Source organism: Seriola lalandi, unplaced genomic scaffold (genome assembly GCF_002814215.2).
Source record: "Seriola lalandi dorsalis isolate HSWRI2012SDOR001 ecotype SW California unplaced genomic scaffold, Sedor1 jcf7180002054591, whole genome shotgun sequence".
NCBI classification, from domain to species: Eukaryota; Metazoa; Chordata; class Actinopteri; order Carangiformes; family Carangidae; genus Seriola; species Seriola lalandi.
Window position 1 is genome coordinate 402,070 of NW_019525144.1, and position 19,526 is coordinate 421,595.

Sequence of the window (19,526 nt, forward strand, 5' to 3'; positions counted from 1 at the left end):
CCTTGGCACATTTAATCCATTATACACAACCTCCACGCTGCAAGCAACTGCAAATGATTCACATTCTCCTTAGCCGCTGCGCTGAGTTGTGACAGGGCCGTTCAAAACAGATTAAAATATTAGACAACTTTCTCTTTTTGACAAGTGAAGAAAGGGTCTCAACAAGGTTTTTCTTTTCTTTTTTTTTTTGGTTTATATTTACCCAAGGACAAAGCGAAGTCCAACTGGAAACCAAAGAAAAGAAAAATGTTAATATGCTGCTGCTCTGGGCAGAGTCATGAGGCTTCTGTTCCGTTTCCACTGCCAAAACTGATGGCAGATTGCAAGGCAAATGTCACGCAGTGTATTCTTCAGTTTAATAGTCCACCAGCCTTCAAGTTTCACTTAAAAGCTTTGGATTCACTGCTCATTACACTGAGGTCTAAAATGATGTTATGTCTCAATAAAATGTAAGACTCCCATTCTTAACTTTTATTTCTTTCTTGTTACACTGGACCTAGTTACAAACTTCAATAAGCGTTTGGTTTTTTTTTTCTCATCTTGTCCATTTTTGTCTGTTGTGGGGAGAAAGCAGAGCTCAAGCTTTTGTGCTTAATAGGCGTCCGGCATAATAATTCAAGCCTTGTAAAAGCACTTCAAGTATCTGAAGCTATTCCCAAATATATTCTGGCCTAGATCTGTTGCTTTGATGCACACTTTGCTCTCTTAGTACAAAAACTACCCTTTCTGAATAATACTGACATCACAAGGACGAGATGAGGCAGAACAAAGCAGTGGGCATGGCAGTGAGTGACAGGACTTGGCAAAGAGAGCTGGATCTTCTGCAGTGATCACACTCTTATCCCTTGTGCTTAGCATATTGGAAATGGGCACACTGCCCAGAACAAAATATTGGACAAATTATGCGTGTGCGTGTGTGTGTGTGTGTGTGAGTGTGTGTGGGGGGGCGTACTCCACACTCCTACAGCAGAGAGGGATGAGACACGCGGTATGACTTGTATTTGTTTGTGTGTGTGAGTGTATGAGCATATGGGTTAAGTGTAAGTACGCTCCACACACCTACAACTGCTCAGGACAGCATGATAATCTTCACTTGAGATGAAAACAATTCGTATCAATGACACACACTCTCCCACAGTGAAAAACACAGATGCAGCCAAACAAAATGGACTGGAGGGTGACACACATCACCAAGTTAATCATTATTCTAACTGATCTTGTTTTTATTTAACCCGTTTCATAAAAGAGAAGGCAGGTTGCTTGCACAGTCAAATATTTTGTGATTAATTTAAATAGAGGTATGCAGATAAAAAATAAGAGCCAGTAATGGGCGTGTTTGTAAACAGTCGTATGTGACGTTATTAATCTCAAAACCTGAAGCCAGGAGTCCTTTGTTGCATGTCATAGCCCCTCTCACTGTTCCCACACTTATGTCACTCATGTCTGTCTTTACTGGCAAGTAAAAAGCAAAAATGGCAACATTTATAATTTAAAAGATAGGAGAAGCTAGAAAAGACAAGAATATAAGATGTTTGCACTGAAGCCCAAAATTGAAAAGTTGCCTTGGCCAAAAGTGACAATGCCAAACAGCCATTAGCGCTGTGGAGTAGAAGCATAAAATAGCCTGAAAAAGAATACATTTAGAAATGAGGAGGAATGGACAGAAAGGTGGGTGAATGAAAGAGATGAGAAGCAGAACTGGGCAGTAGGTATGAGAGATGGTTACTGTGGAAGAGAGAGACGGAGTGAAACACAGACAAAGAGAAACACTCCATCACCCTGACTGGAAGGTGGCAGCTGAATGGTTCAATCCGGAACCTAGAAACTACAACAGTGAAATAAATATCCAAGTAAAAACCAGGTTGCTCACATGCAGTCTGATGATTATTCTCATATGTTTATATAATCTCTTGCTCCACAATCCAGTCAAGTAGGTGGTGCTCATGCATCTATAAGCTGGCTGCAAACTATTCAAGTATCCCAGTGTCCACAATAGCAGGATCCTGACACTTTAGAAGCTAAGCAGAATTCAGCCATCGTTATTTTCAGTGTCCACCCTTATAGATGAATGGAAAACACGAAACACAAACATGCCACACATGTACACATGTACACAGACACACACACACTCCTTTCCCTCCCTCCCTCCCTCCCTCCCTCCCTCCTCTGTCTCTCTGTGAAAGTAGATCCAGGCAGTAAAGGGATCCAGATATTGGAATAGCCACTTAAATGGGGTCTACTGTAGCCCACAGCTGCTGCCTGCCTCTAGTCTATAGTGCACCCACCCAGCCACCCCCACCTCTCCTCCTCCTCCTCCTCCTCCTGGCCTCAAGCCCTTTCAGCCCGTCCTGCTGCTGGTGGTTGGTCTTCCTCCCTGAGGGCACACAGGGCTGTTAGGCCACCATTAGTCCTGTTAATGGGCCTGACAACTGCGCCACATCCTCAGCATTTAGACCTCCTCTGTCTGAGATATGGATATCGACCACTTCAATGGAAATGGAGAGTAGGGGCAGGGGGGCGGGGGGGGAGTCCATTTGATATGTACATATAGGCATGAATGTTGAGCACAGACACACGCACACACAAAACAAGATGCTCTGTGTAGTCGCAGTACAGTTGGACAGACACACATTAACGTGCACTCAGCATCTGACTAAAGTCAAGTGCAGTTTGACTCACCAGTGTGAGTTCCTTGTAAGTGCATGTGTCTTTTCTTTATGTGTGTTTGCAGGTTCCTGATCTTAGTTGGATACAAAGTCAGTCTTACAAAAGTGTGGGTGTGTGTCCTGCTGCGTCTCTGCGCACGTTACTTTCAACCTTTATGTTCACAACAAACTATGTTAACATGTCCCCATTTCCATCGACGCTGTCAGTATCTGAAAGTCAGATACTGTACAATTCACTTCTGAGGAAACATTTTCCATCATCAGAACTACTGAGCTCAACAAAATGACTGGGTTTCTTTTAATTTACACACTGGACTCAACCATAAAACTGTCACTGAGCTGGAAGTAATTTTAACAATTTGCAAAACATTTTACAAAAGATGTGCTGCCTGAAAGTCTTTACCTCTATTATGAACAAGACCTGGTGCGAGGGAAGTAACATCCAGAGAAGCTGAAGTAATTATATTTGTTTAAGAAAGCAGATATAACAAATATTCTCTGGGTCCGCTTTCTTAAATGTGAAGCTGTTGTGCTTTGTCCATTATTATTGTGAATTAAAAACCTTTGAATTTTAGGCTTTTACTTGGACACCTTTTGCTCTGAGATCTTGTGATGGGCATGTTCCAGTGTTTTTTGACACTTTACACTGTAGTAACTAATCCATCAAAATAAAAAATAACTGATTCATTAATACTGAAAATAAGTGTTAGCTGCAGCTAGAGCTAAAACATATAGTTGATCAATCGATTTACAGCATTACTTAGCAACATGATCTATAACAAAAGGATTGTTAAAGTCATTTTTCTACTTTCTGACATTTTACAGAGCAAACGATTCACCCAGATAATAACCGGAAGGTTAATTGATATTTTTGAAAATGACTGTTAATTGGTGTTAAGAATACTCTACTGCAGCACATAATAATGATTCACCTGTGAATGACACACAATTACAAGTCTACACACACACGCACACACACAAACATCATATTACTGACAGACCAAAACTACTGTATCTCTCCCTGCACTTTGAACAGCTATAGAGAGGCGAGGATTATCAAAACCCGCAGTTTAAATGTCACTGAGATATAGAAGAGGGGGAAGTGAAGTTGAACAAAAGGTAGAGCTGTGGGTAAAGGCAGCAGATAGTCTTGTATTCGTTTGAATTAAATGGTGCCTAGACAAACTCCATCAAAGACAGGTATTTATCTTAACATCTTTGATTTAGTGTCTGCTTCAATCCACCAGGTTTTACAGTTAGGAGCGCTGCACCTGTAAGACTGGAAACTCTCAAGAAGTCTGGCAGTGTTACCGCATGTTCTACCAAACTAAACAACATTAGTGCAGGAAATCTTCCACTTTCACTTGTCTACGTTTCTATAAATGATTAGCAATCATCCAGCGCAGAATATCTCACCACAATGTGCAGCAAAGTACTTTTCCTGTAATTTAATTCACGAGGAAGCAGAGAAGGACCTGCAGACAATGGCCGTGCATATAGTGAGCTTTGCCTGCCTCACTTGATTAATTTCACGCACGCGCCCACCACACAGACGAAAGTCTCGAGGGAAACTGTTACCAGTGCCTTCCCGTGGGTGTCATACAAGATGTGGGCTAAGTGAGCGGCCTACATCATGCAAATGTGATAGAATAATCTACTCGACTGACTCGTTTAAAGTAGCCCACACTTTACATATGACTGCTTATTGTAGACTTGTACACATATCACTGTCAAAACACAAGCCTGTCATCCACTGCACTTGTCACTATAGACAATATGTCATATAGAAGGTTCTGTATAGCTAAAACTAGAATTGGGTTGCCGACCATCAGAGATTGTTCTGCACACAGATCTCTAATCTATTAGGACATTGTGGGCTATACTGCAAATCAATTAGCAATAGTATTACAATATCATGTATATAAATTGATATTACAAGATAAAATCACATAAGAGGATTATCCATGTCCTACCTGAAAGATCCTGTTTTGTGCAGTCTACTAACTTAATTAACCAGACATCTTCCTTTATTCAGGTATAAAGTGGAGCCTTCACATACTACTTATACAAACTCGCTCACCGCCCTATGCTTCCTGTGGTTGAAGATCTCAACCAGAACCACCATATATCGCTCTAAATCTCCTTTAAAGATTGTGAAGTAAGTATTGCTAATTGTGAAAAATGTCTCAACACTTGCATTTATTCTGAAATATATAAAAAAAATAAAAATAAAAAAGTGACCTATAGTATGTTTTCAGGGTGAAAGGGGAAGTTCTCACCTGCAGCCTGCGTCTTCGGATGATCCCAGAATCATCCATGGCGCGTGTCCGGGTTCACACCTGTCAGAGGGGGGCTTGTGGCTCCTGTGGTTTCCAGGTGACGTGGCGAGAAGAAAAGCCCCACTCTCGCGTGGCTTTCAGCGAGCCTAACACGGCTTGGCGATTTACCATTAAACCGAAATGCCTACCGGAGTGTCGGCTGCTCTTAACATCACTGATCAGCGAAAAGCTTGAATTATCCGCTCTTTTTTTTTTCACCGTGACAAATAACAGCAAACTAGCGCCACTTCTATTAGATAAAAGCTTTATGTTCTCTCGCCGTACCACCTAAAGACGACACTGTCAAATGTCACAAAAGTATAAAAAGTGCCACTCCTGAGCTCAACTGCTGTTGACATCCCATGCTGGTAGATACAGACAGAGACTACTGACTAGGCTGCTCTGTAGTGGGAACTGCTGAATAAGCGAGAGGCTGCACGGTGGGATCAGCGTGCTCTGCACGAGCTGAAGTCCAGCTGAGAGACAGAGAAGAAACCCCCAGAACAGCCCAGACTGTCAGACCGAAGCTTATCACACCCGCGATTAGACAAACCAAACAAGTGTGCAGACATCTTCACCCCGAGCGCGGATCGCACTTCAAAACAAAAACAAACTATGTCTTAAAACTCCAAGCGGCTCATTGCACCAGAGAGATTCAATCAGTTCAACCACTGTCATCCTTTCAGATTCTTCTATCACAGCCATCCGCTACATGTTAAGAGTTCAGAAGCAGCCAAATCATATGCAACGCAAGCTACGAGCTGAGGAGGCAGCAGTGCATGCATGTACACAGAGTTCATTGCATGCATATTGCACGTTAAACTACAAATCGCGGATTACATGACACGCCCGCACGCTGTCAGAGCTTCTGTGCGTTTAAAAAAATTTTTTTTTTTTTTAAAAGGCGAGATCAATGAGAATCAGTGGCGACTCTATATGTCCTTCCGTTCAAACACACACACACACACAGGCAGGCAGAGAAAGCAGGTTGATCACATCACGTTTTCGTCCTTGGCTGGACAGATTTCTCCGTTTTCCTCGCTGTCTCCCATTTACACGATGTGCTCACTCAGTTCTTCTCTAGTGTGGCGTTGCTTTTCTCGTGAAAAAATGATCTGTGGTTGCTACACAGGCTTTGCTCCATCCCCAGCTCCAGCCACCCACTTCCTACTACCGAGTGACGTTTAACCCCTCAACGACCAGAGGCTTTGAAGGAGATCGTGGTTGTGAGGTGGTTTTTGTTTATTTCTTCCCCTATTCGGTATAATAATTTGTTTTAATAAGGGCGGAAAAAATTGGTGACCATGGTCTATTGAAGCATTGCAGATAAGAGTGTGAAACCTCAGATTAAAATATATGTACTACCTTCATGCAACAAATATGTTTATGTTAGGCCCCTTAAATCTCTTTAAGGACCCCCTGATCCTTGAACCTTACTTTGTTATATCTTCAGTGAGTTAGACAAAATAATATAAACACTTCATAAAAAAGACTTTAAAACAGTTATGACACAGTCGGCAAAAATGTGGGTTTTACCAATTCTATTAAACAGCTATAGATTTATTATTTCAAAGGCAAGTGTTGAAAAGTACAGACAACATGTTTGAAACTAGACTGGACCATATTATGATCCAGTATATTGTAATAACAGTAAGTTGTAATAACATTGGTGATCTCCTGAATTTTTCATCTGGCCTTGTTTCCAATTCGTGTTTAGTATGCTAATTGATTGTTAGCCTGCTAACCATAGCATTTCACTTAAAGCTCCTCTGTACCCTAAGTGCAGTCTCACACAGATGAGTAACAAATTAAAGAAAAAGCCAATATCAAGTGTCTTAGTAACTTAAGGCCACACAGGAACGTTTTCTTCCGTGTTAGTCAATGCATGATTGTATATTGACACCTTAAATGTCAATATGACAACTTTGACTATTTCATTTATTTTAATCAGCTCTCTACATGACGCACGTTTTAGTGATGATCAGATCTTCAAGTACTTAAAATGTATATAAATATAAACTGGATTATGTGAACTGTGGATATTTCATTACATTTTGGGCTAAAAATTAGCAGAGCATTGTGCTGGTGTCTCTGGCAGCTTTACACCTGTGTGTTACGTTAACGCTACATAACGGAGAGAAAGAGGAGTGACCAAAAAAGCGAGTGTGTCTCTCATTGACTCCAGAAGTTGTATTTACCACAATATAAAGCAGCAGGATCAGAAACTGAACTAAATGACGTGTTCGATCTCTTCAGAGTGTGTGTTATATGTGGTTATATACGTTAAACTGTGGCAGGCAAATTCAATTTAGTAATAATTTAATACTACAATAAGTAACTATATTCATGGGAAAACAAGTCAAATATTGTCTTGTCATTTGCAAAATTAGCAATAGGCAATAGTTCTAATGATTGTCGATCACTTATACGATCGTCCATGGGCACAACCCCAATGTGAAAACACCCAAGATGCATTGAGGACACATTTGAGATCTGATCACGCAGACCACATTTAGAGATGGTCTGGGCCACATGTGTGTCCTCTGACACAGTCTGATTAGTCCCGCCACAGTTTCATAGGCCCTGTTCAGACCTGGTATTAACATCTATCTTGGGTGATCCGATCACAAGTGGACGGCTCTCAGTTCGTCAGTTCACACCTGGCTTTAAAATGCGTCTCCACATGCGTCTTGATTGACCAGTTGTGATCGGATCTCACCTCCCCTCTTCATATGCCAATAAAGAGGTATGCATTATTGTTTTAAGCCAATCAACAGACAGTTCTGTTGTAAATGTGCTTTTGTGTGTGTTTTTCAAGTGGCGACCTCCGAGGGTGAAAAATGAAGCCAACACGAAAGTACCAAAAACTGCAGTTCTTCGAAAAGCCAATTGAGGCTGGCTCCAACAGTGAGTCAATCCCCATAGACTCCCATGTTAAAAACTTTACAGCAGAAATAAACATGTTTACAGGTACAAAAAGCAGTTTTGGTCTTTATAGCTTATTTCCTCCGGGGAACGTGTACGGGGGTGAATTATTATACAACTGCCGAAGTCTTGGTTCGACACGTGCCCCTGCTCTTTGCCCATTTTGCCAAATTTTTGGATTAGCCAGGAATTGGGCGGAGTCAGGTACTGGCAAGATGGCGACGACAGAACGGCCCACTCTGAGCTTCAAATCCATTCTTCAGAAAATCTATGGGTGACGTCACGGAGGCCACGTCCATCTTTATTTACAGACTATGGTGTGTATGTGAGCGAGTGAGCTAGTGAGAGAGAGAGCGAGTGGGGCACGGAGGGCCTATTTGCATATAAAGCAGTGAGATCCAATCACAAGTGGTCAATCAAGATGCATGTGGAGACGCATTTTAAAGTCAGGTGTGAACTGACGTAGAGCTGTCCACTTGTGATCGGATCACTGATGACGTATGTTAATACTAGTGCTGACCGATTCAGCTTATTTTCATCGTCATCGCAACAAACACATCACAAAAGACTGACTGAAACGCGATGAATTAGAAAAAAATAATTTTCTTTACACACGCCATGCGGTCACAGAGTTTTCAAGGCGCAGCGCTGAGTCAAATGAACTGGAAGAAAACGCTCTTCTGCATTTAGGTGTCATGCTGCTCTCTGACACACAGCGCACAGCACGGAGGCGGTGGAGACCAGTGAAGAGTGAACTTGTTACCGGAGCTGACAACAATTATAGTCATGTCTCCGTGAGTGTCATCACAACCTTTGCAAGTACCACCTGTTCGACAAGATTTAAACACGAAGAAAAGCTCAATTTTCAACTTCTCCATCCACCGCCGTTTGTTTTACACGAGCGCAGCAAGCTAACGTTAACCTGATAGTGAACTGTTATAAACAAGCTGAAAGGAAAACTTTCTGTGCGTAGACTGCAGCTTCATCTGCCACAAACCTTTGTAAACTTATAGCTACAGTCTGAGACAGCAGCCCCCCCTCTCAGCAACACTACCTGCAGCAGAGGGAGGAGGACGGAGGAGATGGCCGATAGTGACCTTTGTCTGTGTTCTTCATTCAGCTTCACTCGTCAAAACTGTGTATGGACACAGGAGACAATATCTCTTTATCTATGGCAAGTATATCGTCATCGCAAAATTGAAGTGTCATCACACATCACAAATTTACCTCATATCATGCAGGCCTAGCCACCAGGATACAAGTCTCTGGTCTTCTACTGGAGGGATGGACACCATTTTTCTGACAGTTTATATCCCTCATTTGGTGTTTTGATGATGATGATGGTGGCGCTGTCTAACACGTCGGACCAAAACGTCCCATAGTTGTTCTGCTGGGTTGAGATCTGGTGACTGCGAAGGCCACAGCATATGAGTCACATCATTTTGACACTTATCAAAACATTCACTGACACCCCCCCCATGCCCTATGGATGAGGGCATTGTCATTTTGTGTCTCCACTAATTTCCCTTCAGGTTTTTCCCTTTAATTTCTCACCCGCCTGCAGCTGCTGTCATGGCTGTAGACTCTTAGTCGTGTTAGTTTGCTGGACAAGCCAAAAACTCCCATTCCCCATTCCCATTTTTATTTCTAAATCCATTAACAGTTTGTAAATTTGTTTTCCAGAAAATATATCAAGATTAGGACTGCAACGAACAATTATTTACATTATCGATTAATCTGATGTTTTCCCCATTTATTGATTAGTTGTTTGGTCGACAAAAAGCCAAAAGATGGAGGAAAAAAATCCAACAGGACCCACTACCTTTGCAAGATGTTTGCATAGAGGGGTATTTTGTTACTTCAAAGCTAAAGTGCTTATAAGGGAGTGTTTACGCATTGTTGTCTGGTTCGTGTAACGGATGACGTCTAACTGGATTAACAGTCAACACAGCCTGCCGTCGTGCTTCCATTGCTATTCCAATGAAAAATGGCATCAAGCATTATGCATTATTCAACATTCACACCTGTCACACATGGGATTCACTGCCATACAACATTTCATAGCTCCTCACCCTTCAGTTACTTGCATCCCTGATCCAAATGTTAATGAATGAGCGCTGGCATAGAAACAAATCCCCACCATGGTGATTTTAAAGAGATAAATCTTGTGTGCTTTTGACGGATCAGCTGTGTTTTCTGCAGGTCTAATGTTCACACCAAGTCGACCGTCCCGTCACCACTGAGTCTGCCAATAGATGTGGAGGTATCGTCAATAAAAGGAACGCACACCCTGATCAATGCTGGCCAAAAACCACCACTAAGCAGCAGTAATCACTGACTATACTGGAACATTTAAGGGCAAAGTCCATCACCATGTTCACACAATGCGGTGCGTTTGTCAGGATGATGTTTCACTGTTAAACATTCTCACAAGAAAGATAGCAACAAAAAAAAAAAAAGAAAAAGAGATGTTGGTCAAAGGTGGCTGGGGGGGATGGATCAGTGTGGAGAGAGAAAAACACACAAGAGGCCAGGCAGCTGGTCCGGCTCCAGCTCCAGGACAGAGTGAGACAAGAGGGAGGCTTATAGTGGCTTTTAGCATCGTGGCCTTAATGTTCCTCGTCTCTCTGAGCAGACGGCGCTGGCAGGCTTTAGTCCCTCTCACCCTGAGATTTACTGCTGACAGATCACTCCCAGTTCAACCTCCACCACCTCCACCAGCACCACCACTTCTACTCTCTCACTCTAAGCCACACATAAGGACAAGTCCTTCATCTAATGGTGTTAACAGAGCCATATAATTTCAATTAAAAAGGCGACCTAGGGCAGCAGCTAATGATTATTTTCATTCTCAATGAATCTGCTGATTTTTTTTATATATAAATTGGTTAGTCTATGAAATATAAAAAAGCAAAAATAAAATGTCCTTAATAATTTATCGAAGCCCAAGGTGACGCTTTCATTAAACTATTCAATTTACTATCATATATGAGAGAGAAAAGCAGTAAATATTCACATTTAAAAAAGCTGGGACTAAAAAAAAGCGATTCATTGATTATCGGAATAGTCGCTGATTATTTTTTTTCATTCAACTATTCAATTAATCAGCTAAGAGCAACTTTCAGCTGGTTTCTACAAAGCAAAGGACAGACTAATACTAGTACTACTAGACTAGTAACTTTTATTTCTAAAAATATATATTTTTTAATTCATGTTCACAAGTCTAATGGCTTCTGCAATAAAACCAAACCTCCCCCGGGCAAACTACAACACATTTCAGATGGCATTAAGCTTAAAAAAGTCATGAATAAAATGAGTGAGACGATTTATATTCGCATAAGCCTTTTGGTGGACTTGTTTAGTATGAAGTTGCCACAGGGATCATTGTGTGTTTTGCCAATAATTTTAGAACCGAAGATAACACCAGCTTGCAGTTAATTCTTGTTGAGCCTTTTTCACATCTGTATTTCAAATAAATTTCAGTTCGTCAGTATTCCAGTATTCAGTTCCAAAGCATTTTTAGGGCGGGACTGTTTCAACACTTCAGCCATGAACAGTTGTGGGAAGATTGTGTTTTTAGGTGAAATCTTTATTTATTTATTTATTTTTACAACAAGCTGTTTGTAACTCTGTAGCTGTTCTGTTTGTTTGGTTTCCAATCTCAAAAATTCTCAACCTCAGTTTTTACACCAACATGGACGAGATGTCCTTAACAGTGCTTGAAAGAAAAAGACATTTGAACATCATCTGCGCAAAGTCCATCTGCTGATGAGGATCATGTGATATATTTAAAAGCTCCAGAACAACTAATAAAAAAACCCTATTGTGACATTGTTTTCTAAACTGCTGTTTTCCAAAGAATGAACTTATATGAACTAACATAATTTGTTTGGTTTTGGATAAATTTAAATGTAAAATCCACAATTTCATCTACTAATCTAAACTGAGATTACACAACAGTATGCCTGAACTGAGATAATTTTAGAACACGACATTTAAATTTCCCTTTATCATCACTGGGATGTTTGAAATGTTCAAGTATCTAACAGCTGTTTACAAATCCTGTCCATCCTGCTAAATAATGAGCTGGAGATACTGTCAGCAGGGACATTAAAATTAATAGAAAATTTCTAAATATTAAACATTAATACAAATATGCCAACAGTGACCTTTAAAATCACATGGTGATCTTATTTTAAAGACAGCATCAGAATAAACTGAAACCAGCAAGATATTTTCCAAAACTACATCTTACAAAAATGGTCATCAGTGAAAATATGCTAATGGCATAAATGTGCTTTGGTATCAGCAGGTGAAAAACGATGTTTTGGCAAGTGACCCAGTTGCCAGCTTGTCTGACTTCATTTAGCCTATGCTGCTTTTCTTATTAATATTAAATAATTAATGAAGGCACATGAATTTTACATCTTTTTTGTTCATTAGGTGCTGTGAGATTTGGGGAGGGGAGGAGACGGCAGCATGGAGCTCATACAAGGCACAGTTTTAACAGGCAAACACTTTCTCTGTGCAAAAGCTCTCAAAAATGATGTCACCCTTTTTCAAAGGTTGCCCTGAGGGAGGTCAAACGGGGTCAGCTCTCTGCAGCCAAAAGCTTGGCAGGGCTGGGACTTGGAATATGCCTGCCGCTTGTGCAATCCCATTTCCTGTCCTGGTAAGCCTGTCTCACAAGAGCCACGTCAGCTCACATCTCTTCATAGGCTGCAAGTGCCTCCCCCTGCATTCAAATCTGATGCGTGTTTGCAGGTTGATAAAAGTGGTCGGTGTTCCCCTCAGACATAAACTGTAACATGCAGGCAGGATTTTAAGGGAAAGTCTTCTCGACGTGATTAATCACATCACTGGGTGTTCAGGTGCTTTTAGAATACACAAGATAACAAAGATAAAACACTTATAAAATTCAGTTCAATCCACTCCAGCAGCCCTGCAGTAAATATCTTTGTGAAACCTGTACCTGTTGAGATAGATGCTAATGTTTTCATTAGCAATTAATCAGCCTATTTTTCTAAATTAATCAATTTCACAGTTTATAGGTTTAGAAAATATCACAAAATAGAGACCACAATTTCCCAGAACCCATGGTAGCTTCTTCTTCTGTCTGATTAACAGTTTAAAACCCAAAGGTATATATCAGAAAACTAAGAAAACCAGAAAATATTCACATTTGAGACTCTTGAACCATTGATCTTTTTATCCATTTTGAATGACATAAATGATTAATAAGTTATCAAAACTGTTGCAGAATAACTGAAATGACTTTGGACTCCAGAAAAAGACTCTTTTGTCATATCATTGGGGACAGTCCTGATTAAATGAGCCAAGTATTTTATTTAGATGTTGATCTCAGGTTTGTAGTAACAGTAGCTATGTTAACATCAATATTGCCGTGTACTGCTTTCAGTGGTCAAATACAGCAGCTATATGGTTCACACTCCATAAACCCTTTTCACAGCACTCATTATGGCTTGCCAAGTCACTGGCGAAAGGTGAAATCGCACACTACCAAGACCACGGAAGAGGTAAAACTACATTTAATGCAATCATTATTAATCTTCATTGTTTTGTTTTTCTTTTGCTGTAACATGTCAAAAAATTTCTGCTGTGGAAAAGCATGACCACAACTAAACTCATCTTTCCGTTTGATTTTTCTACCTCCTAAAGTACAGGATTGAGGGAAACTTATATGAGGCTAAAGACTAAAATATAGACTAAATTTGCCCACATCTTCAAATCTTCCTCCTCGTCTCCTCCTATTGTCTTCTTCATTTATCCATTCATTTCTCTTCATTTTACTCTCCTTGTCCTGCAGATAAATTCCCTTTGCCCCACGATTCCTACACGTCCCTTCTCCTCCTTTCAGCTTCCACCTTCTCCTCATTTCCAGCCCTGCCTGTCTTGAAGAAGTGGGTCACAGACTACAGCTGCGCTAAAAGCCTAGTCTGTGAAGAGGAGCTTCTCTAAATAAAACACTATAAAATCAGCAGTCTCAGGGGTGCCTCCATCATACATACATAAACCCAACAAAGATGGAGAGAAGAGGGGAAGGAGTTCAAGAGGGAGACATAATGTATGTGCAGCTTGATCAGTTAAATGTGTCTCTGTAAAAATAGAAAATCAGTTTCCGCTCGCATGTGTTTTTATATATATATATATATATATACACACACACACACACACATCATAAATCAAAGCTCTCAATAACAAACTGATGTTTCGATGGAAGCACTAACAAGAGTTTATCACGTTAGTCATAGTGAAGTTTTCAATGTTATCAGTCCAGTAGGTTTGTACTTTTGATCCACTTGGGAGTATAAAGTTCACTTCCAGGCAAAAGTTTTAGCTCACCTCAATCTTTCCGGTTGGTACTGAAATTTAGCGTGATGTCTCGGTGTACTCTGAAATTAAAGTATAGGACAAATAAATGATAATGAGAAAAAAAATTTAAAAAGAAGTTAGTTATTTTAATCCAGTGTTTCCCAACATATGGGATTGGACCCCTTCAAAACGTCACAAGATTAATCTGAGGCGTTATTAGCGGAAGAGGAAAGATGGAACAATGTTTTGATTGGACTTTTATCTAACTTTTGATTTTGTTGTTGAATTTGTGGATAATTAGTGAGAAGTTTAAGGGAAGGTCACTCTTTAGTCAAACTGCTTACAAGTCAGACTTTCATGTTCCCCAGAGGATGAATCCTTCTCACTTTAGTGATACCCTGTCTTTTCGCCTTCTGCCATCATGAGGTTGACATTTTTAGATTTTTACTAAAATATCTTGACAACAATTGCATACATTTCTATGAACTCTGGCATAGTGATGGACATCTACACTTGTGAGCATCCATATGTGAACCTGTAGTAAAGTGGTACCCTGCCATAAAGCCTAGCAAGGAGGAATCGTCTCTAAAATAAGACATGGAAGTTTGGCTGTATACTGAAAGAATACAGAAGAAATGCAAGCACCAACAGGCAGTAACAGAAATGATGGTATATTGTCATTATCACAGAGTGACACCTTCACAGTTGAGGTAAACATCCAATTTATATAATCATTTTATATAATAATTAAATGCCAACACCTGTTTTATGTTCTTTATATCGACTGTATGATGTTTACGTAACTCCTGAACACTGCTAAGCCTTCAGACTTTCTAAACCTAACACCTTGTCTGCTAGTGTAACTGATAGCTGATACTGCCTGTCCAATAACCAATTAAAAACAGTAACTTCATTTAGAAATCACAGACTACTTCAAAAACAGTTAATACTAGCATGTTCCCCTGCAACCTAAAAGTGTCATGCACTGAAATTAAAAACATTAAAAAAAAAAAAAACATACCAGTTTTCATTTTGGGGCAATAGGGACACCGTGTGGAAACGATCTGCTACTCCAATTAAAATGAGCCACTACATGCTGAACGGGCCAAGGGAAATGTCAGGGCTCCTGAGGGAACTCGACAAAGATAATTCAATCTGAAGGCCAGTTACAACAGAGTCTGAGGAGGCAAGGCACAGCACTGGTGATCCGCAGATAAGAAGCAGCTTTAGATCAGAATATACATATAGTATGTGACACTGAGCAAAGACCTAACAATAGTGGGATGAATAGTAATTACAAAAGTGATGACTAATGAGGAAACTGCTGCTTAATCTTTACCCAAGAAAATCTGAAGTTAAAGAATCCCTGACAGGACGGACGTGAAATGTCAAGCAGAAGTTTCTGCAGTTTAATGAAAAAAATCCTCAAAGGTCACTTATACTGATGATGGCATTTACAAACGACAATTTGTTACTTTTAATATGATGTTGCAGATTGTCTTTGATTTTGTACTGAATGGAACATTGTTTTGACTTTTTAACTACAAATTCAATATAATAATTTGTTGACATAACAAATACATGCTTTTGTTTGTTATTTTATAGTTGTTTGGACGATAGGAGAGTGTCCTATAAAAGCAGGAATTCATTTTCAAGAGCACTGACAAAAAAATCAGTAGTGTACGTCCATGTTTTTCCATTTTCATACACCTGCAAAATACTTAAGTATCAGTCCTAATATCAGTAATACCTTTATTAACCAATTATTGTTTGAACTGATAGATGGATGACATCATGCACCTTACAATCTGAAAGCTAATGTATCTGGACCCCTTAGTTTGTCTAATGAGTGAGAAGTAATTTGTCCAAACAAGGTAATTCTGATATGGTGGAACAATAAATAAATAGTTACAGAACATATAACTGTACTGTAATTATTTGTAGCACTAATATTTTTTTTATTTGTTAAATATCTCTGACTCATAGTTGAAGCATCTCGAACAACCACAACAGTTTTGCCGCCACTCATTCATTCATGAAGGCTTTCTGTGTCTGTGTTGGAAAAGAACCAGCACAATCCAATTAGCACAATTAAAGAAACTGGGACTACGTGTAACTACCTCAGGGATTAGAGCTCTGCTGACCCCAAGCGACCTGGGTCATGGCGAGGAGGAACTGTGCTTGGGGCCAACAACGGTGCACGTCACAGACGACAGTTCAAACTAAGGTTTTCTATTAATGGATGGAAATGCCACTTAGTTCCTGTGTCAAAGTTTTCACACAGTATTTTTGTCACTGGTAATAAGGAAAACAGTATGTAAAATCCTATCATGAGATTGTACAAATTTCTACATTTATTAAATAGTTATTTTTTGATTGATCAGTCATTTGTTTGGTGTATAAAATGTCTGAAAATAGTAAAAATGGGCCACTGATTTCCCAGAGGCCAAGATGAAAACCAAGAGCTGAAAACCAAAAAAGGACATTCTGTTCTGTGCAGCAAGCAACAAGTTGTCATACTTCAGGGCCTTGTGCTTCATAGACAGCTTAAAAGATTATCAAAACAGTCGAACGTAATTCAACACTAGCTTCTTCTTTTCTTTCTTTTTACAATACTGTTTGTCTCCTATAATACTTTGAAAAAGAATAATTATGTGGGCTTTGAAGATACATAAGTGTTTAATGCTGTTAGCTAAAACAGGACCAACTTTTTACAACTAAGAATTTAGTTCATCAGTGACAAACTATGTCTTTGACTATAGACATTTCATAAGAAAACTACGTAGTCGATTCACAGAATGTTCACTGGGATTTTTATGTTGAGTTAAATTGTCCCGTGCCATTTCTTAATCAGATGTACTCTTCTTCCCTGTGAATCATCTTTGATCTTTGATCTTCTTTTCAGTCTCTACTGGTCTACTCTCTTATCTCATCTAAGGGAATGGACAGTACGTGTTCAGGAAAATACGTTGTCTTGGATGATAGTCTAAGTGACTCATTCTGGCAGCCCTTGTGGTTTCAGTTGCAGCCCATGATCAATGGAAAAACAATCTAGCTGCCAAATATCAGTGGGCTCTAATCTGCTTTACCTCATCTGCAGCTCTGTCTAACTTGTCTGTAAAGTCAGGACTATTTCTTTTGGTCAACAAAACCACTTTGGAGAACATTTGCCTTGCTTTATATATCAATATTTCATATGTTTTATTTATTTTTAGCCATGCTAGCTCCATGGCTATAATGTCCGTATATATGGCAATGTCAGTCTGTCAGTTGATCGGTCCACCACTTTGGATCATTTGATGGACCGCCATGAAATCTTGTACAGACATCCATTGTATTTTCATTAGCCTCAGCTGTACTTTGTTTATTTGTAATTAGCAAATGTTAGCATTTTAACATATTAAAAGGAGCATAGTACACTTGATATAAACATTATACCTGATTATTAGCCTGTTAGCATTTAGCACAAAGCACAGTCTCACAGGGGCTGTAGTCTTGTGAAACTAACAAAAGTGCAAAATGTATAGAAAGTATATTAGAGGAGTGAAGCTTTCTTTTTGTTTGTGATGAAAATCACAAGAAATATTTTTTGAATTTGTTTGGCATTAAACCCAACACTTGAGGACAGGTGGAAATGACCCTCATGACTGATTACATGTCAAACAGCTTAATCAATGATTATGTACTTTCCTAATTACATGTTTACAGACCAAAGTTGTTGACTGTCAACAACTCATTCATTCACTATGGAACGATGGCAGGGTGATCTAATGGAATTACAGTAGACTGTCTTAAGCTGATATAGATCGCCACTTTAGGCCTCTCTGGGCATAGGCTAACTATTTTTAATCCCATTGACGCAGTAGGACACCAGGCTACTTAGGGGGATTAGATGAGGAAGTTATAAATGGACGTAAAGGTGGGGATGAAGAGAGGAATCAGACAGGACACAACCGATTGAGCCCGGCGACTTACTAGTGAGGACACAGAGAGGACACCGCATGCTGAGGCTGCAGCAGTCGAACTGAGGGGCCAACATCTAACAGAACAAAACCACTGGACTTTGCCTTCATCTTTTTGACATCCAAGCATCACCCATAACCATGGAGCCTGTGGCCCAGACGATGACTGCCTCTGCAGCCTTTGACAGAGAGACTTTCCCCAGGAAAGCCCTGCGAGCAACCTCCAGAGGAGCTTCGTCTCATTTTGTGGGGAGCTCGATCATGATCCTGTCCTCGTTTGCGGTGTCCACTTTAGCTATGAACTGTGGGAAGAGGATCCAGGAGTCCAGAAACAAACCCAATGGGAACTAGCAACAGTGGACAGATGGATATGCCTTTAATTTTTAGTTAACCTTTGTTAAGCGGGGCAAGTCAATGAAGAATTTATTTTTATGATGATATTATGAACACCCCCTCGTAGCTAACTGCCTTTTGTGTTCCCATAGCAAAATGTGTGTGTGAGTGTTTTGTCATGGGAGAAGTTTCCTGAGAGTCCAAGTGTTAGCCTGGAGAAAAAACCTGGAGAGTCACAAGAGGATGAAGCTCTCGTGGGAGGTGGGACAGATCATCAACAACAGAAGAAGACTGCTGACTGAGAAGACAAGCATTTGGCAAAGACCTAAAGATGGATCTATGCCATGCAAGCACACTCTCTCAGGTTAATACAGATTGCAATGTGGTATTTTAGGAGGGGGAAAAATATGCAGTAAAACCCATCAAACCTTATCCTCCTTTTTACCTCATACTTGTGAAATAATAGAAAAGTGAAAAACCTTAAGATGTTTTTTTTTCAAACCGTCTGCTGTCGGTTGCTCACTGACAGTGATAAAATGTAATTTATAGTCATTAGATATCAATACTGGTAGGACAAAACATAATATTTGTTTAAAGAAATGTTTTCCTGTAAAGGCTGGCTATTGAATTAGATTAGATTAACTTTATTAATCCCACAACTGGGAAATTCACTGTGTTCAGTATTCACTCAGAATCTCAGTACTAATTTAGTCCCAACGAAAATGCACCTTTGTTTTTGATTTGATAGTTTGATTAAAACCATAATTAAAGACTATTTTATTTGTTAAATATTATGTTTTTTAGTCAATTGAGAATTCAAGCTTTTTATGTTATATTTTAAAAAACTGATTTTGTAGGAGTACATGTTCATATTCCTCTCAGCAAGGTACAGGTACTGAAACTCAAGTATCATACTTTATCCAGTCCTACATTTATCTAGTACCTACAATAAAGACAAATGTAATTATATTATGAATTGTATGCTATCT

At 39.7% G+C, this 19,526-nt stretch overlaps 1 protein-coding gene across 2 annotated transcripts in view; it reads right to left on the minus strand.

The window, feature by feature from the left end:
• Positions 1–6,175, minus strand: part of LOC111664545 (microtubule-associated serine/threonine-protein kinase 1-like) — a 68,629-nt gene extending 62,454 nt beyond the window's left edge. For both annotated transcript variants that reach the window (XM_087177358.1, XM_023419198.2), the window contains exon 1: positions 4,946–6,175. In XM_087177358.1, the coding sequence (XP_087033484.1) occupies positions 4,946–4,984 (39 nt within the window). In that variant the 5' untranslated portion in view covers positions 4,985–6,175. The remainder of the gene's footprint in view (positions 1–4,945) is intronic.
• Positions 6,176–19,526: the final 13,351 nt, after the last annotated feature.